Source organism: Dasypus novemcinctus, chromosome 8 (genome assembly GCF_030445035.2).
Source record: "Dasypus novemcinctus isolate mDasNov1 chromosome 8, mDasNov1.1.hap2, whole genome shotgun sequence".
NCBI classification, from domain to species: domain Eukaryota; kingdom Metazoa; phylum Chordata; class Mammalia; order Cingulata; family Dasypodidae; genus Dasypus; species Dasypus novemcinctus.
In genome coordinates, this window is record NC_080680.1 from 20,693,445 (window position 1) to 20,713,854 (window position 20,410).

Here is a 20,410-nt window from a genome sequence, read left to right on the forward strand (position 1 = left end):
TTAGTTATTTGTGAATGGCAACGTGACAAGTCAAGGTCAAGGTAATTCCCAGAGACTCTCTGAAAAGAAAGAGTTTTCCTGTTTAAATCCAGATGACATCAAATTTTAAAATGCAGAACTCTCAGACCTAGCAGTTCCTCTTCTAGAGATCATCTTACTGAAGCATTCACACATGCACATGCACCCATATAAGGAGGCTTGCTGCAGCACTGTTTGAAGAGCAAAAATTTCCAAAATAAATCAAAATGTCCACACATTCTAATGTATTTAAAGAATGCAGTAAGTCCCTGTGTACTGGTATTGATATCTATCAAGATATTTTGCAACGGAAAACACTTTAGATTACTTGTGCCTAACCCTTGCAGCAAGGAATCGCCAAAGGACACAATTCTGGCCAAGACTGTAGAGTAGAAGTCTTAGAGGACAGGGTTCTGGGGAAGTTTTTACTTCCTAACAAAAGGGAACCGAGGTAGATGGAGCTGCCCTTTCTCCCCTTCTGGGGGCTTCAGTGTAGACTGGACATGCAGAGCTTTGGTGGCCACCTATGTCCACGGAATGACAGGCATGAGGGCAAAGTCCATACACTAAGGATGACTGAGAGGTCCCTAATGCAATGATTGAACCACTAAATGAATGCCTCGGACCACCTCCCACTGAGCTTCATGGCCCACGAGAAAAGTAAATCCCCGTATGTGTAAACCACTCTGAGGGAAGCAGATGTGGCTCAAGCAGTTGGGTGCTCACCTACCACATGGGAGGTCCCAGGTTCGGTTCCTGGTGCCTCCTAAAAAGAAGACAAGCAGACAATAAACAGACACAGAGAGCAAACAACGAGTGCAAACAATGGGGGGGGGGTGGTGGATATAAATAAGTCTAAAAAAAAAACACCCTGAGTTCTCTATTACTTTCCGCTTAATACATGCCTAACTGAAGTAACTGTCAGGAGAACCAACCACATTGCAGAGCCATGTGCCTATTCTATTATTTTTCAAGAATAGAATTATATTTACTTGCACACACAATAGTTATACATTACCGTAGATTGAATGTTGTATCCCAGAAAAAAACCTGTTCTTAACTCTCATCCCATCCCTGTGGGAGTGAACCCACTGTAATAGGACCTTTCAGAGCTGTAATCTTCAGTTAAAAAGTGTGGCCAACGGAAGCAGGACAGGTCTTAATTCTCTTACTAGAGGCCTTACAGAGAGAAGGCCACAAGGAGGGGGGGAGCTGAAATTAGTGGGACCTTGAAAGAGAAAGGAGGGGACATCACCATGTACCGGGAAAGCCACGGAACCCAGGATTTGCCGGTCAGCCAGAATGCTACCAACCCCGGGAGGAACAACCCTTGTAGCCTCCAACGCCGTGAAATAAATTCCTCCTTAAGCCATCCCATTGGGTGGTATTTGTCATAGCAGCCTGGAAACTAAGACATACATCTACAAAAAATAATAATATTAAAAAAATGGAAGGGTGACGATAGCAAACATTTATTGAGCACGTACTCTGTGCCAGGCTTCTATATGGTCTTAGCACTTTTAATCCTCACAACCACTTTATAAAGTAGACGCTTTATTGTTATTCCCATTTACAGGTGAGGAAACTGAGGCTTCAAGGGGTTTAGGCACACAACTAGGAGGTGACTAACCTGGGACTCACAGTCTGGTCTGCCTGCCATCGACGCTCCACCCATTCTTATTGCGGTTATTTCTAGAAGGGGGGTGGGCGTGGCGAGGACTTCTCCTTTCTCTTTATCTACTTCAGTAATGCTCCTTTTCCCCCTAAATAAGCAAGTACTATCTTTGTTATAAAAGAGCAAATCCAGAGAAACTGATTGATAAAAACCACACTGGTGTGAGGCACTGCACCAGGAATATATATATATTTTTTCTTCTAGATTTGGCATCAGTTATGAGATTGATTCATCTTCTCTGAAGCAGGAGGGAGGGGGAAGAGGGAAGCCCTCTTCTCTGTTCCCGGGATTGTCCCTATGTCATCACACGCCCTATGCCCCAGATAAAATATCTGCCAATTCTGCCCCCTATTACCAAGGGAGTCAGGATCTGCAGCAGCTGGGACTAATCCTCTTGAGTCCTTGAATGAAAGGACTGTTGATTTCCCTGTGTCACCCGCACCCCTCATCTCTCTTACAAAACTCCTGCTTCTTGTGATCTTTAAGCCCTCTGAGAGGACGGAGGGTTAGGCTCCCGGGCCGCGCCGTTCTATTTACAGCCTGCTGCTGGGGCGCTGGTGGCCTGCGGCCCCGGGAGGCCAGCGAGGTTTCCTTGAGGCCCGTCCAGTTGTCTCCGCCACGTGGGCTGGGCCGCTTTCTTAAAGGTCCTGGCAGGCCGAGCGTGGGTTTGGACTGGCTCTAACACCGGGAGCCACCGTGCTTACAGATACACCCGGCTCCTGCAGGCGGACAAGAGGGAGCTAAACTTTCCCCGCCACCATGACGGACAGAAGCCCCTTCGAGACGGACATGCTCACGCTGACCCGCTACGTGATGGAAAAGGGCCGCCAGGCCAAGGGCACCGGGGAGCTGACGCAGCTGCTGAACTCCATGCTCACGGCCATCAAGGCCATCTCCTCGGCCGTGCGGAAGGCGGGCCTGGCCCACCTGTGAGTCCGGGCGGGGGCGGGGGGGGGGGGAGGGTGCCTTCCCACCGGGCCTGGACACGCAGCCACCTGCCCTTGCAGGGCGGGGAGGGCGGGAAAAGCCACAGGCGCTGCAGCCAGAGCGTCGGCGGGTGTAGCTCAAGTGGTTGAGCCCCTGCTTCCCATGCACGAAGTTCTGGGTTCAGTCCCAAATACCTCCTAAAAAATCAAACAAATGAAAAAACCAATGCTCGCCCTCATTAGGGAGCCGATGTAGCTCAGTGGTTGAGTGCATGCTTCCCATGATGTATGAGGTCCTGGGTTCAATCTCTGGTACCTTCTTAAAAAAAAAAAAAGCAAATGGAGCAGGTGTAGCTCAGTGGTTGAGTGCATGCTTCAGATGCATGAGGTCCTAGGTTCAATCCCCCAAAACCAAACCAAAACAAAAAAAAAGTCCATTTCTTCACTGGCAAGGGTGTGCCCCAGAAGGAAATTGCATTTGCAACTTCTTATCACCATGTATTTTGAGCCAGGGGCCTGTGTCTTGCTTGCAGGAAGAAGCAAACACACTTGAGACACACCACAGAGGAAAAAAATACATAACGTTTCCAATGATCAAGGATTATTATGACAACAAGCTCAGGGACTTGTTACATTAAAAAAGAAATGAAATGATCATGGCCTGTATCGGTACGGGGAGATTTTCACGGGCACAGAGAAACAGCGAGAGACTTCACACTTCTCTTTACCGGCTTTGCAGATAAGAGCATTTTATTCTCATGGCCCTTGCCAGTACCTGGGGAGTTAGGAATCGTTTCCAAAATTGAGGACTTCACAGGGCCCAACCCCACAGCTCATCTCGCACCCTCAAAAGGAGTAATTTTCTGGCTACATTTATTGTTTCTTCCCTTTATCTTCTTCTCCATTAGGTATTCAGAAAGCTGGGAGGTGTTGGGCTTAGCAGAAGGGAAGGGGGAATTTACAGGAGAACGTTCTTTCATTTTGTTCTCTTCTACGCCTTAGCCAAGTGGGCGCAGAACGATTAAAGTTCATGCTACTTCTGCTGATCCTCCCTGCCAAGTGTTCTGTTTAAGTATGTGATAAAAACAGTCTTTATTTGGGTTTCATTTTCTTTGCAGTGATCCCAATGGACAGTCTCTCAGAAATTGAAGGGATCCATTTTTTGGGGGGGGGGCAGGGGGGGCGGGGGAAGGAGTCCCTAAGTGAAGAAATGGCAAAGTCCAATAATTTAAAAGATGCATTCTTATTAGTGCTTTTAATGCAAAAAAAAAAAAAAAGTAGTAGCATGCTTTCACAAGATGTAATTATCACAAGCTGATTATAAACGTATTATTTTAGAGTTTGACCCAGTAATGGGACCCTAGTTAAAGCTGCACTATCCTTGGCCTTTTCCCCCCTGTGTGTTCTTATAGCTATATGCCTCACCTCCCTGGCCAATAGAGTCTAAACTCTACAATTCAGGACCTTTAGGAATGAAAGGTCCAGCCTTGTGCCTCTTCAGTGGTCCTACCAGGAGGCGCCCCCTACTGGAGAGTGACACCCTCACCCCACCCACGGGCCCGCTGGGCTTGGGACCATTTGCTTGCTGACATGGTGGCATCATTCACCCATTTTAAGCCTTTCCTTCTTGTGCTGGACACGCTGCCAAGCTGGGCTGCTGGAGTGGAATTGCTACGAATCTGCCTCACGCGTCTGATTTTGTGGCAGTTGAGTTTAGAGATGATAATGTATTAGAAAAACCCAGTAGAGCTTAAATATTAAGACACTGTACTGAACCTTTGTAACCGAGGGTTAAGAATTAACAAATAATTGTGATTATTAAATCATTATACAGGTGCTTTTTGCTTCCAGCCAATTATAGAATAGCCAAGGTTAATACCTGAAATTGCTGAAATTGACTGGATTTAGCTTAGCCCTGCGATTACGGTGGTCATTCTAAACAGTTCTCACCCCTGTTTACAGCTACTCAAAACGGTAGCCTCTCCCTGAGACGGTCATTCCAGACCGAATTTACCTTTGTTTATGGTTATTTCAGAACTAGGCTCCCCTTGTGTGCACTTACCATTGGGATGGTAACCACGCTCCTGTTTAATATCCAAATGGAAACCTGGTGACAACCCTCTGTTGTACTTTCCTATCCCAGATGGCATTCTCGGATGATGATTGCAACTTTGTAACTCACCCTGGCTTGGTACCCAGTCCACCAATTTCAGACCCTTAATGTTTGTGACTGAAGTACCCTGTGCCCAGCTCCACCCCAACTATTCCTTAGTACCCTGATGCTATAAACATTCGAATTTCTGCAGTTCAGGGAGGCTGATTTGAGATGGTCCATCTCGTCTCCCACCTGCAAACAAAGCCCCTTTTCCTTCCTAACCTAGTTCGGTGTGTCTGTCTATTCTGCTGGTGTGTCTGTCTATTCTGCTGCGGGGTGTGAAGGAACCCAGCCGAGGACACCCCGCCCGCCTCAGGGTGGGATCTGGAGCTAGCTAATTAAGGTGCTCCTCTGACCTAATTACCTTTTAATTAGCTTTTACTACCATGTGATTGTGGGCAGTGATTTACGCTCCCTGGGACCTCAGTTTCCCTGTTTGTAAAATGGAGAGGATCTCACATGACCCCTAGGGGGATCCTGTATTTTATGCATGATTATTCTGCAACTTCTCTAATTAAAAAAAAAAAATGGCACAGTGAGGCAAGGTAACAGAGGAGACTGGGAAGGTACCGCGGCTCTAATCAATGCCTCGAGACCCCGCCCAGAAAGCCCCGAGGGAAGGCGGCTGCCGGAGAACAAAGCCACACAAAGGCCCGGGTCACGCGGTCCCATCTGAAATTCCCGGGCTCCCAGGAAGCCCGCGGTAACTCGAAACCGAAAGGCCTCTGTCTGGGATCCCTGAAGGCTGACAGACGAAAAGCAGCCAATCAGGAGGCAAAGAGCCGGGACCCCTCCTTCGCGTGGGGAGGGGAGGAGGGCAGGCCCCCAGCAGGCGCACCCGGGCCCCGCGCGCCCCTCGCCCTGTAGCGCGCCCCTCGCCCTGTAGCGCGCCCCTCGCCCTGTAGCGCGCCCCTCGCCCTGTAGCGCGCCCCTCGCCCTGTAGCGCGCCCCTCGCCCTGTAGCGCGCCCCTCGCCCTGTAGCGCGCCCCTCGCCCTGTAGCGCGCCCGCAGCCGCGTCTCGGGTGTGTACGTTTTCTTTTTCTCACTTATTAATAAACTCTTGACTCCCTTGCCTACTTTACGGCGTGTCCTTAAATTCCTTTACGCAGCAGAGCCGAGAACTGGAAACCCAGACCCAGAGCGTTGCGCTAGCACCGGGGTTGCAGCAGGGCTAGGAGGGCCCTGCGGGGCCTTGGACAGGCCAGCGCCGCAGTAAATGCTCGCTTAGGGCTGCTGGGGAGCACTCCCAGCCCGGGCCGGGGGTCCCCGCGCGCGCGGGTGCGCTGGCCGGCCACGGGGTGGCAGGCTCGGGCCGTGCGAACCAGGCGTCTGCGCCCCGGCTCTCCGGGCGTCCCTGGCGGGGGCTAGGCCCGGCGGGGGGCCGCGTTCTGCCCGCTCAGATCCCGTCCTTGCCCGGGCGCTCACGGTGGCAGCAGGAGAAACCCACTGGCTGGAAAGCTCTTTTTTTCTAACAAGCTATTCAGAATCTCCCAAGAGAACCCTGGAATTGCTTCTCAGAGAGGTAAAAGGGGGCACCCTGTTTGGGCGCAGACCTACTTCTCTTTAGAATGGAGCTTTAGTATGTTCCTGCTACTTGCAAACCCCTCGTTCCTTTCCTTACTCTTTTGGGAAGACATTTCTAGGCACAATTTAAATTTTATCAGACATCCTCTGCTTCTTTCCCTCTCCTTACTGTGAGATGAAGGGAACGCGAGAGTGCTTGCCCCTCCGAAAGCCACTCCATGGCTTTCCAATGCCAAGATGGTCAGACATTGAATTTAAAAAAATTTTTAAATTTCAACAAAGGCTTTAGTGCTAGCTAAAATGCTAGAAGTTGTCCTAACCGGGAGCCGTTGCCAGGCAATTGCATCTTCTTGTGAATGTTCCGTGTCTTGGCTGAGATGGAGGAGCTGATGGGTAGTCAGAGCAGGTGGGGGTGGGGGTGGGAAGGCAGGAAGTCTGCAAAGCACGCGGGTGGAGAGGCCACTTCTAGCTCTTCATTTCCAGTACATGTTTAAACTAGAGGATTAGGTTTGTGGTTGCTTTAAGCTCTGATGCAAAATGACCCAGTTTTGTTGTTTTGTTTCGAATCCAAAGTACAAAGAACTGCTCAGCAATCTTTTGAGGCCAGGCGTACCAGCACTATTTGCCAAGGTAGCTGGCTCAACACAAAACGTCAAATCAGGGAAGAGGTGATCAGTCATCACAAATGTTTATGGGGCACAAAGTAACCTTAATAAAATATAATCAAGATAACAGCCTGATGATCAGACAGCAAAAAATTTAACCTCACTCTCCTGTATTCATTTCAGATCTATTTTCCTGAGCTCTACCCTGAGCCAGGCATTGTAGATGAGACGACAGGGATGAACAAAACAGAAGAAATACAGAGATCCCCGCCTTGGTGGAATTCACAAACAATAAACAAATGTCAGATGGGGGCAAGGGCTAAGGAGAAAAAAGTAAACCAGGAGAGGTGTGGCGTGGGGGATGGGACACGAGGCCTGCCCAAGAAAAAGGCTTGAGTGGGTGTTAGAGCCCAGCTCCTGAAGGGCACGAGTTGGTGAGGCCACAAGACCAAAGAGCGCTCCTGGCAAGTAGCAGACATCAGCTTTATTGGGACTTAAGTGCAGGAGAGAATCTCTGATGGAGGCCGGTCAAAGAATGAATGAAGTTAGTGCTCCCTAAAGAGACAGGAAAAAAATGAGAGTGGATAAAAGGGGTCTCGGAACAAGGACTTTCCCTCGGGGTGATAACGAGGACATTCCGTAGGGAATGAGAGCAGAGTCCCTGCTAGGGTCACGTGAAGGGTGCGGTGACGTTTTCACTGTGCTCTTACCAAGGACGTTTACTGCTTTGGGAAGATCCTAGTTGATGATACCATCTTCGCATTCTCTTCCTCTAGGGAGGGTTGTTAACCTTTAACTTATGCCTAGGTCACCTGAAAGCAGCTGTGTGCTGAAGGTTTAGGGGGGCCTGGGTCCCCACATAGGGTCAAGCTCCTTGGCTGTCGAGGGGAAAACCTCCCAGGCAGGGGGGCTGCAAGCTCACCGGCCAGGGCCAGGGGTAAGACAGGTGTGCCCAGGCGTTCCAGAAACAGGAAGGGGACTAAGCCAGGGCGAGAGCGGCGGGAGGCAAGGTCACTGCTGGGGCAGGCGGTCCACGGACGGGGGCAGAAGCTTTGATTCTGGGTCAGGCAGGTCCAACTCACCTCTTAGGATTTCTCCAACTGTTGTGCTGAGACTGCCCTGGATGGGGCGAGGAGGGGATGTGGAGAGACCTCTGCACACTGATTTTCTAAAGCACGGTTTTATCCTAGTGCTCTTTCTTATGTCTCTTGGAGCATGGATTCGTTTCCTAGCCTAGTAACAGGAATTTGTGGGCCCACGGATTCAGAGGCAGAGGCTTGCTTCCTCTCGGGATTGGTACCCTCTGCCCGGTGGGCATTCCCTGGGGTTCCGTGGCTTTTCAGTCCCGGGGCCCTGCACACCGCAGCATCTTCTTTGTCTTCCGGGGTCTGCGGATTTCCAGCCTCTGGCTGCTCCCCACGGCTTCTCCTTCGGGGTCTGCTCTCCTTTGCCTGTGCGGACTTCGGCGGTGGTGGGCGAAGGCCCGCCCTCGTTCAGGTAGGGCTCACCTTAACAACATCTGCCAAGGTCCTCTTTCCAAACGGGTTTTGTGGGGCGCACCATTCAATCACTATCGTCATTGGATGGTAGTGAAGAACTGAATTAGATTAGATATGCTCCGTCCCCAAATTTCTTTCTAAATTCAATTAATGCCAAGCTGCCGTGGGGCAAATTTTTTTTTTTTTTTTTTGGTATCCTGACCCGGGGATTGAATCTGGTACCTCGTATGTGGGAAGCGGGTGCTCAGCTGCTTGAGCCATATCTGCTCTGCCTCGGGGCAATTTTTAACTTAACCCTGAAGAGCACTATTTAAGGAGAATTAACACAGACTTGAAATATCAGTGCCAGGGAGCCATGGTCCTTTACTTTGGGGCTTCTTTGCCTGTGGTGAGGTGTCTGACTTTATCAGCTTTCCCACCTCTTCACCCACCGGTGCCAGGGTAGGTTTGTGTTTTAGATTGGATCGAAGTTCATCTTATTTGGAGAAGACCCCTGAGTTGTACCAAAGTGAGGTTGAGAATCACCAAGGTGAGACAGGACGTGCTTTGTATGTAAAATTCGGAGACTCCAAAGAAATGAAAGGGAGGAAGGGATACATGGAATACACACATCCGTCTTCTAAGCCCCTGCTTAGTTGGCATCTGAGAATCTAGAGCTCTCTGCTGGCATTAGGTCTCCCTTTGGGATTTCACACAGCCTTTTGTTCTCCTAGATATGGAATTGCGGGAACCGTGAACGTGACGGGAGATGAGGTGAAGAAACTGGACGTGTTATCCAATTCCCTGGTGGTCAACATGCTGCAGTCCTCCTACAGCACCTGCGTCCTGGTCTCGGAAGAGAATAAAGATGCTATTATCACAGCCAAGGAAAAGAGGGTGAGCGCCCTGGGGTGGGCTGCAGTTTCCCTGCTGACCAGTAGATGGTGCTGTGTCATTGGGAGATTGGTTGCCTTCTTTTCCTTCAGTCTCTGGGGTTTCCCACTATTTCTTAATGCTTGTTTTCTGGAAACAAACGATTACATATTTTTTCAGTTAGCAGTCTCAAGCTCTGTAGTGAAAAAATAACTCAGCTGGGCAGTGATTCATTCATTCAGGAAATATTGCAGGGCGATTTATCAAAAACACCCCGTGAGTGGGTGTTTCTGGGTTTTCTCTGAGGATGTCAATATCATGCGGTACATCTTTTGGGGCTTGAAAGCTTCTGAGTCCAGTAAAAAGTAGAGCTGACAGGAAGAGCTGTATTTTATAGGCTTTACCACCATTTCCCAATAGGGTTATGGTATGAGCAGAGATTTCTTCATGCCTGACAAACTGGTAGACTATTCTAGAAAGGAAATCCTAAGGCTGGGAGCTCTTGCCCTAATTCAGTGGTGAAGTTGTTTAGTGCAGGGCATGGCTGCGGAAGGTCCACATTTGCTACAGTTTCACCAACAGTTTATTAAAGAGAGAGGCTAGCTAGTAGCCAAACAATTCAACCAGTGTTCCCCTGCAGTTGAGTAATACCCAATAAACAAATAAACGGACGAGGTGCCATTTCCTCGTGATTAGCTGGATGGATGAAAATGGTGAGGCAAACCTGTTTATTAAGATAATTCTGGGAAACGGACTTGGCCCAGTGGTTAGGGTGTCCGTCTACCACATGGGAGGTCCGCGGTTCAAACCCCGGCCTCCTTGACCCGTGTGGAGCTGGCCCATGCACAGTGCTAATGCGTGCAAGGAGTGCCCTGCCATGCAGGGGTGTCCCCTGCGTAGGGGAGGCCCACGCGCAAGGAGTGTGCCCCGTAAGGAGAGCCGCCCTGTGCAGCCTGCCCAGGAATGGCGCTGCCCACACTTCCCGTGCCGCTGACGACAACAGAAGCGGACAAAGAAACAAGACGCAGCAAACAGACACAGAGAACAGACAAATGGGGGAGGGGGGGAATTAAATAAATAAATAAATCTTTTAAAAAAAAGATAATTCTATTTATTAAGCACTTATGGTACGCCAGCTACCTTGCCAGACACTTTACACCAGTTGTCTCACAGAATTTAAGTTGAATTACACCTATTGTTGTCACCTTTGCCTGATATGGCCCTTGCTTCTCTCTTCTTTCTAATCTCTACCATTTTCTTCCCCGGTGGCTTGAGCACACAAGTCTTCACGCTATTTCTTACGTACTCCAAGCCTGTTCCCGCCCCAGCGAACACTCCATGCTCTCTATGTCTACAGTTCTGCTCTCTAGTTCTCTGTGTGGCTTCGTTCCTTAATTTTATTCAGGTCTCTGATCAAACGTTTCCTCCTCAGAGAGCCTGTCCCGGCCATCATATCTTCAGTAGTATCACTCCCCTCAGGTCTCCCAAGCCCCTCACCTGGTTGGGTTTTTCTTTAGAGCACTTATTATGTGAGTGCGTCCTTATGGAGGGTTTGTTGCCCCCACTCAAATGACAGCTCCATGAAATCGCAGCCTCTGATGCCACAGAAACCTTGGGTGAAACAGCATCCAACACTTGCCAGACGCTCAACAAACATCTGTTGAATGAAGGAATGAATGAATGAAGTTGGATTATTCATGGGAAGGTTGGGGAATTTTCAAGGTTGCGGATTAGCCCACTTTTTAAAAAAGATTTATTTATTTACCCCCACTGCTTGGGCTCGCTGTCTGCTCTCTGTCCATTCGCTGTGTGTTCTATGTCTGCTTATCTTCTTGTCTTTCTCTTTAGGCAGCACTGGGAACTGATCCCAGGACCTCCTGATGTGGGAGAGAGGCACTCAATCGATTGAGCCACCTGAATTCCCTGGTTTCTTGTGTCTCTCACTGTCTCTCCTCTGTATCTCTTTTTGTTGCATCATCTTGTTGCGCCACACGGGCCAGCTCTCTTTCACCAGGAGGCCCCAGGAACTGAACCCGGGTCCCTCCATATGGAAGATGAGAGCCCAGTCACGTGAGCCACATCCACTTCCCATCCCACTTTTGTTTTGTTTTTTCTCCCTCTGGCTGACCAAGAAAAGCAAGAGAAATAAATCTCAAATTAAGCTAGGAGAGTCAGGGAAAAATAATTTTAGTGCAGGGTGTTTAATTCCCCAGGAGACTTGCCACATAGGAAGCCTGTAAAAAGGACCTAGTAATTTCTTTCCGTAGAATGTCGGCTAGAGTCGCCTGAGACAGCGATGGGGACAGGTAACGTCCGTATTGCAAGACTCCACCTGCACCATCTTCCAGTCTTCCCCTTGGACTGGTGAGTTGGATGTAGCAAAAACCAGAATGGTATTTTCATTCTCTCACGTATATTTATGCACACCTGCTATCTTAATAAGGCAGACCCAGAGGCCCTGGCATGCCCTTTGGCCAAAGTGCTCCAAAATGTCAAAATTCAAGATTAAAACACCTGTCTAGGGAGAGAGAAAGAATCATCAGGAAACTGATATCTGATTTTAATGTGGACACGAGCAGAGCTCGCCCTGAGCATGATGGGGACCGTGGCCCAAGCTTATCTTCAGCTTCAGCTTCCCTGCAAGGTACCCCCTTCAGAACTCGGTTCCTACACCACACTCAGCAGCACCGAGGCCCCGGTGGCCAAGGTAGCCGGGGAGGGCAGAGCCGGCCCGTGCAAAGGACGAGGGCCATTTGGGTCAGTGCACGTAGGCATCCACTGGTCTGTGCACGTGCAGGGTTGACCTGGAGCTGCAGAATTCAGATATGCTGGTAAACTCTCCTTACATAATTGCCCTTTTTTTCCCACAACAATTTCCTGTCAGTCTAAATCTCTTTGATTTGGCGTTATCTGCCACACACAGCTCCTTGGTGCTGATCAGATAACCTGATTGGGCGGTGCCTCTCTCTTTTCATTTAGGGCAAATATGTTGTCTGCTTTGACCCACTGGATGGCTCTTCCAACATCGACTGCCTGGCTTCCATCGGCACCATATTCGCTATCTACAGAAAGGTGAGTGGACAGGCCATGAGGCGGCTGGTGGACTGTGGACTTCTAACCTCTATCTTCATACCGCCTAAACGTGCATCATCAACCTTAGTGTTTCACGTTCCTCGTCGAAAGAACTGGTGATTCTCCTTCTAGCGTCTTCACAGAACTCGTGATGACAGATAGGATCTTATTTTTTGTTGTTTTTGTTGTTGTTTATTTTTTTTTAGGAGGTACCAGGGATCAACCTGGGACCTCATACATAGGAACCAGGTGCTCAACCACTTGAGCTACATCTGCTCCCCAGGATCTTTTTTTTATTGTTTTTTTTAAATAACATTATTTTATTTTGTACGTTTAATAATTAAAAAAATAAACAATAAGTTAAAAAAAAAGAAAATACAGTTGAATAAAAACAAACATTTCTCAATTAAATGTACTAGATGCATAGATATTTTTTTCGAATCATATAATAGGTTACCCCGTATATTTGGTTCACGCAATCATACAGTATTTGTCCTTTGGTGTCTGTCTTACTTTGCTCAACATAATGTCCTCCAGGTTCATCAAGTTGTCATATGCTTCACGACTTCATTTCTTCTTAGAGCTGCATAATATTCCATGGTGTGTATACACCACAGTTTGTTTATTCATTCATCTGTTGATGGACACCTGGGTTGTTTCCAGCTTTTGGCAGTGGTGAATAATACCGCCAAAGATGTGCAGATGTCTGTTCATGTCATGCTCTCAGTTCTTCTGGGTATGTACCCAGTAGTGGTTTTGCAGGGTCATGTGGCAAGGCATCTTGGTTTGAAAATCTGCATGGCTACACAAATGCCAGGCACTGCATTAGGTTCCAGGCAGCATTCAAAGCTCACTCATTTCCCTTTTTGTATGTCTCCCCTTCATACTGTATTTGTTCTCTATTGCTGCCACAACAATTTACCACGCACTTAGAGGCTTCCAACAACACCTATTTACTGTCTCCCAGCTCTGTAGGTCAGAGGCCCAGCAGGGCAGGCTGGATACTCCCGGTTTAGGGTCTCCTACAGCCAACATCTGCTGTCAGCTGGCTTGGCTCTTGCTGAGAGGCTGTGGGGTGAACCTGCTTCCAGCCTCCCAGGTTGTTGGCAGAGCTCAGTCCTGTTCAGCTGAGGGCTGAGACCCCCATTTTCTTGCTGGCTTATCCACGAGGGTTGTTCTCAGCTTCTAGAGGCTGCCTGGACTCCCTGGCTCAGCTTCAGAGCCAGCAGAGGCAGGCTGAGTCCTCACCCTTTGAATCTCTCTACCCTCCCTTTTCCTTGATTTTCCCACCTCATCTCTCCTGTCCTCCAGCCACAGAACGTTCTCTGCTTTTCAGGGCTCGTTTGAGTGGATTGGACTCACCTGGATGGCTCAAGACTGTTCTCTCAATTTTTAAAAAATTTTTAAGTTTATTTCTCTCCCCTTCCCCACCCTCCCCCCCCAGTTGCTCTCTGTGTCCATTTGCTGTGTGTTCTTCTGTGTCCACTTGTATTCTTGTCAGTGGCACCCGGAATCTGTGTCTCTTTTAGTTGTGTCATCTTGTTGTGTCAGCTCTCTGTGTGTGCGGCCCCACTCCTGGGCAGGCTACTCTTTTTTCCCGCTGGGCAGCTCTTACAGGGTGCACTCCTTGCGCATGGGGCTCCCCATGTGGGGACACCCCTGCGTGGTAGGGCACTCCTTGCGCGCATCAGCACTGCGCATGGGCCAGCTCCACATGGGTCAAGGAGGCCCGGGGTTTGAACCCTGGACCTTCTATATGGTAGGCGGATGCCCTATCCATTGGGCCAAATCCGCTTCCCCTGTTCTTTCAATTTTAAGCTCTAGTCACATCTGCAGAGTCCCTTTTGCCATTTAATGCAACGTGTGCACGTGTTCTGGGGATTAGGACGTAGGCGTCTTTGGGGTCCATTCTGCCTACCCCACATAGCTCCCAGCAAAGATCCTGTGGGTCAGTGTGAGACCATCTATTATGACCAGAAACTTCATGCCCTATAATCCAGGCTATCTGGCTGAGCCATGCCTCAACTGGGGGGTCATTCCTCACTCCAGCAGGGTGGCTGGCCCTGTGCTCTTGGGATTTTCAGTAGAATAAGGCCAAGAGAGCTGCATGGATTGCTCAGTTGAGTAACTTGCCTCAGACAAAGTGCTGGACTGGTTTTAGAGACTCATTTGCCTTGCTCTAAAGCACACATTTGTTCTATTAAATTACCCAGGAAAAAACAAGTGGAGGCATCCCTAATTTTCTATATGACTCTTTTGGCACTAATTACCTAACATCTGTATAATTAACTTTTTTTTTTAAACAAAGCAATTTTATTGATACATATTAATAAAGCATACAATCTATCCAAAGTGTCCAATCAGTGGCATTTGGTATAATCACATAGTCGTGCATTCATCACGTCAGTCATTATTAGAACATTTTCATTATTTCAATCATAATAATAATAAAACCCAGATAATTAAACAGAAGATTCATCACCTCTCAATCTCTTTATGTTTCCTTTGCTGCACATAGCTGCTATTTCTGGCTATTCTTGCATATTTATCTGTTATAAAGAAGTTTTATAGAGATATATTCGCATAGCATACAATCTATCCAAAGTATATAACCAGTGGCTTTTAGTACAATCACGATATTGTGCATTCGTCACCACAAAAAATTTTAGAGGAATTTCATTACTCCAAAAAGAAAAACTCCACACGCCTTAGCAGTCTTTCCCCAGCCCTACGCAACCACTAATATTCCATCATGTCAAAGCACCACAGTTTGTTTTTCCATTCACTGGTTGATGGACACCTGGGTTGTTCCCATCTTTTGGCAATAGTGAATAATGCTGCTGTGAACATCAGTGTGCAGATGTCTGCTCGTGTCACTGCTCTCATTACTTCTGCGTATATACCCAGTAGTGGTATTGCCAGGTCACATGGAAAATCTATATTTAACTTCCTTAGGAACTGCCAAACAGTCCTCCACAGTGGCTGTACCATTCTGCATTCCCACCAACAGTGAATAAACATTCCTGTCTTTCCACATCCTCTCCAACGCTTAACAGTTTTCTGACTTTTTGATAGTGGCCATTCTAATAGGTGTGAAATGATATTACACTGTAGCTTTGATTTGCATTTCCCTAATCATTAGTTATGTTGAAAATTTTTTCATGTTTTTTTTTTGCCATTTGTATTTCTTCTTTGAACAATTGTCTATTCAAGTATTTCACCCATTTTTTAATTGGGTCACTTGTCTTTTTATTGTTGAATGGTAGCATCTCTTTATATATATCATGGATATAAAACCCTTATCAGATATGTGATTTCCAACTATTTTCTCTCATTGAGTCAGCTGCCTTTTTATCCTTTTTTGAAATTAGTAGCTTGGATTTTTTTTTCTTTATCTCCCCCCCTTGTGGCTTTTTTTGCTTGCTCTGTGTCCATTCACTGTGCACTCTTCTGTATCTGTATTTATTTATTTATCCCTCCCCTCTTGCAGCTTGCTTGTTGTCTGCTCTGTGTCCATTCACTGCATGCTCTTCTGTGTTTTTGCTTGTCTTCCTTTTTGTTGCATCACCTTGCAGAGTCAGTACTCTGTGGCATTTGCGGGCGAGCCTGCCTTTACATGGAGGCCTCAAATGCGAACCCAGGGCCTCCCATGTGGTAGACGGGAGCCCAACTGAGTGAAACACAGCCACTTTCCCTTTTTACCCTTTTGAGAAAGTCCTTTGAGGTGCAAAAGTGTTTAATTTTGAGGAGGTCCCATTTATCTATTTTTCATTTTGTTGCTCTTGCTTTGGGTGTAATATCTAAGAAATCACTGCCTACCACAAGATCTTGAAGATGTTTCCCTGCATTTTCTTCTAGTAGTTTTTAAAAAATATTTATTTATTTATTTATTTATTTCCCCCATCCCCCCTCCTCCGACCCTGCTGTTTTTGCTGTGTCCATTCGCTGTGTGATCTCTGTATCTATTTCTCTTCTGGTCTTCTCTTCTCATTTTTCTCCTCTAGGATTCACCAGGATTCAATCCTGGAGACCCCTGATGTTGGGAGAAGTTCACTGTCAATTGCTCCATCTCAGTTCCTGGTTTCTGCTGCGCTTCACCTTGACTCTCCCCTTGTCTCTCTTTTGATGCGTCATCATCTTGCTGCGTGACTCACTTATACGGGCACTGGCTCACCATGTGGGCACTGGCTTACCACGTGGGCACTCACGCAGGCACTGGCACGTGGTGTAGGCATGCTTTCTCTTCTTTTTCAACAGGAGACTCCAGGGATTGACCTTGGTCCTCCCATATGGTAGGTGGAAGCTGTATACCTTGAGCCATATCAGCTTCCCTCTTGTGGTAGTTTTATGATCCTGGCTTTTATATTTACGTTTTAATCCATTTTGAATTGATTCTTGTATAAGGAGTGAGAAAAGGGACCTCTTTCATTCTTTTGGTTTTGGATATCCAGTTCTTCAGTCATCATTTGCAGAAAAGACTGTTTTGTCCCATTAACACAGACTTGATAAGTTTGTCAAAAACTAGTTGGCCATAGAGGTGAGGGTTTACTTCTGTACTTTCAATTCTTTACACTGATTAATATATCAATCTTTATGCCAATACCATGCTGTTTTATTTTTTTTTAGATGTATTTATTTATTTCTCCCCCTTCCCTCCATTGTCTGCTCTCTGTGTGTATGCACTGTGTGTTCTTCTGTGTCTGTTTGTATTCTCATTAGGCAGCTCTGGGAACTGATCCTGGGACCTTTTGGAGTAGGAGAGAGGCGATTATTCTCTTGTACCACCTCAGCTCCCTGTTCTGCTACATCTCTTATTGTGTCTCCTCTGTGTCTCTTTTTGTTGCGTCATCTTGCTGCACCAGCTCTCCGTGTGGACCAGCACTCACTCCTGTGTGGGCCAGCACTCCGCATGGGCCAGCTCGCCACACAGTTCAGTTTGCCTTCACCAGGAGGCCCTGGGTATCGAACCCCAGACCTCCTATAATGTAGACGGGAACCCAGTTGCTTGAGGAACATCCACTTCCCACTGTGCTGTTCTGAACACTGTAGCTTTATATCATGTTTCAAAGTCAGGCTATGGAAGTCATCCCACATCGTTTTTCTTTTTTAGAATGCTTTTGGCTTTTCTATTTCTGTAAAGTAGGATATTGGAATTTTGATTTGTATTTCATTGAATCTAAAAATCAATTTAGGTAGGATTGACATCTTCATGACATTTAGTCTTCCAATCCATGAACATGGAATGTCTTTCCATTTGTTTAGGTCTTCTTTGATTTCTTTTAGTATTATTTTGTAGATTTCTGCATATAAGTCCTGTACTTCTTTGGTTAAATCTATTGCTAAGTATTTAAGTCTTTTTGTTGCTATTGTAAGTGGAATTTGTTTTCCTGATTTCCTCCTCAGATTGTTCAATAATGTAGAGAAACATTAATGATTTTTGCATGTTGATCTTGTATCCTGCCTCTTTGTTGAACTCATTTATTAGCTCAAATAGCTTCATAGTAGACATTTCAGAATTTTCTAAATATAGTATCATGCCATCTCTGAATAGGATGGTTTTACTTCCTCTTTTCCGATTTGGATGGATTTTTTTTTCTTGTCTAATTGCTCTAGCTAGAACTTCTAACACAACATTGAATAACAGTGGTGACAGTGGGCATCCTAGTCTTATTCCTGATCTTGAAGGGAAAACTTTCAATTTTTCACCATTGAGTACGATGCTGGCTGTGGATTTCTCATATATGCTTTGTATCATATTGAAGAATTTTTCTTCTATTCCTAGTTTTTGAAGTGTTTTCATCAAGAAAGGACGCTGGATTTTTTCGAATGCCATTTCTGCATCAATTGAGATAATCAAATGCTTTTTTTCCCACTTCAATTTGTTAATGTGTTATATTATGTTGATTGACCTTCTTATGTTGAACCAGCCTTGCATACCATGAACACACCCACTTGGTCATGGTGCATAATTCTTTTGATATGCTGTTGGATTCTGTTTGCAAGTATTTCGTTGAGAATTTTTGCATCTGTATTCATTAGAGAGATAGGCTTGTAAATTTTTTTTCTTGTGGTATCCTTATCTGGCTTTGGTATTAGGCTTCATAAAATGTGTTGAGATAATTTTCTCTCCCTTTCAACTTTTTGAAAGAGTTTAAACAGGATTGCTATTAATTCTTCTCAAAGTGCTTTGTAGAATTGACCTGTACAGCCATCTGGTCTTGGTCTTTTCTTTGTTGAGAGATTTTTTTTTTTTTTAATATATATATATTTTTAAAGATTTATTTATTTATTTAATTCCCCCCCCCCCTTTCCCCCGGTTGTCTGTTCTCTGTGTCTATTTGCTGCGTCTTGTTTCTTTGTCTGCTCCTGTTGTTGTCAGTGGCATGGGAATTGTGGGTGGCGCCATTCCTGGGCAGGCTACGCTTTCTTTCGCGCTGGGCGGCTCTCCTTACGGGGCACGCTCCTTGCGCGTGGGGCTCCCCTACGTGGGGGACACCCCTGCGTGGCAGGGCACTCCTTGCGCGCGTCAGCACTGCTCATGGGCCAGCTGCACATGGGTCAAGGAGGCCCGGGGCTTGAACCGCGGACCTGCCTTGTGGTAGACAGACGCCCTAACCACTGGGCCAAGTCCGTTTCCCTGTCGAGAGATTTTTGATGATGGATTCAATCTCTTTGACTGTGATTGGTTTGTTACGTTCTTGTATTTCTTTTAGTGCCAGTGTAGGTTGTTTGTGTGTATCTAGGAATTTGTCCATTTCATCTAGGTTATCTATTTTGTTGGCATACATTTTCTCATAATATCCTCTTTTGTCCCTTTTATTTCTGTGGGGTCCCCGCTTTCATTTCTCTTTTTTTTTTCCCTTTGTACCTGGACGAGTATTGAACCCTGGAGTTCATATTTGGAAACTCAGTGTGCTCAACCACTGAGCCACGTTGGGCCCCCGAGTTCGTTTTTTCATTTTGTTTTGTTTTGTTTTGTTCTGTTTTTGCTTGTTGCTTGCATTAGGAATCAAACTAGGCACCTCTCATGTGGGAATCAGGCACTCAACCACTTGAGTCACATTTGCTTCCCATTTCTAATTTTATTTATTTGTGTCTTCTCTCTTTCTTTCTTTGTTAGTCTGGCTAAGAGTCGTCAATTTTATTGATCTTCTTAAAGGACCAGATTTTGGTTTTGTTGATTTTCTCTATGGTTTTGTTTGTTTGTTTGTTTTGGCTTTTATAAAGGGTATTTTTTTTGAGGTAGAAGATTTAATTTATTTATTTATTTCACCCATCCCCTCATTGTTTGCACTTGCTGTGTGCTGTGTCTTTAGGAGGTGTCAGGATCTGAACCCAGGACCTGAGATGTGGGAGGGAGGCGCCTAATCACTTGAGCCACCTCCATTCCCTTCTGTGGCTTTTTGGTTCTCAATTTCACTTATCTCTGCTGTAATCTTTATTACCTCTTTCCTTCTGCTTGCTTTGGGAATGGTTTGCTCTTCTTTTTCCCGTTTCTCTAGTTGTTCAGTTACATCTCTGATTTTAGCTCTTTCTTCTTTTCTAATAATATTGGCATTTAGGGCTATAACGTTTCCTCTCAGCACTGCCTTCACTGTATCTCTTAAATTTTGTTAAGTTGTGTTCTCATTTTCATTTGTCTAAATATATTTACTAATTTTACTTACAATGTATTTTTTGACTCACTGATTATTTAGGAGTGTGAATTTCCCCCTTTCTCATCTATTATAAGAATGTGAATTTCCCCTTTTCTTATCTATTATTGATTTCCACTTTCATTCCATTATGATTTGAAAAGGTGTTTTGTATGACTTCAATCCTTTTGTATTTATGAGACCTGCCTTGTGACTCAACATGTGGTCTATCCTGGAGAATGATCCATGAGCACTTGAGAAGAATGTATAACCTGCTGATTTGGGATGCACTATTCTGTATATGTCTTTGGGGTCATATTGTTCAGTTCTCAGTTTCCTTGTTTTGTCCTTGTTTTTTTGTCTAGTTGTTCTATCTAATGAAGTCTCCACTTTGCAGAGATGTCTATTTCTCCCGTCAGTTTTACCAGAGTTTGCCTCATGTATTTTGGG

The 20,410-nt window shown here is 46.2% G+C and overlaps 1 protein-coding gene across 2 annotated transcripts in view; it reads left to right on the plus strand.

The window, feature by feature from the left end:
- The first annotated feature begins 2,075 nt into the window (after positions 1 to 2,075).
- FBP2 (fructose-bisphosphatase 2) overlaps positions 2,076 to 20,410 on the plus strand; it is a 72,436-nt gene continuing 54,101 nt past the window's right edge. Inside the window, exons 1-3 of one of the 2 annotated variants that reach the window (XM_058301562.1) lie at positions 2,076 to 2,622; positions 9,116 to 9,278; positions 12,234 to 12,326. In XM_058301562.1, the coding sequence (XP_058157545.1) occupies positions 2,453 to 2,622; positions 9,116 to 9,278; positions 12,234 to 12,326 (426 nt within the window). In that variant the 5' untranslated portion in view covers positions 2,076 to 2,452. The remainder of the gene's footprint in view (positions 2,623 to 9,115; positions 9,279 to 12,233; positions 12,327 to 20,410) is intronic. The other variant, XM_004470931.5, reaches the window with a different exon arrangement.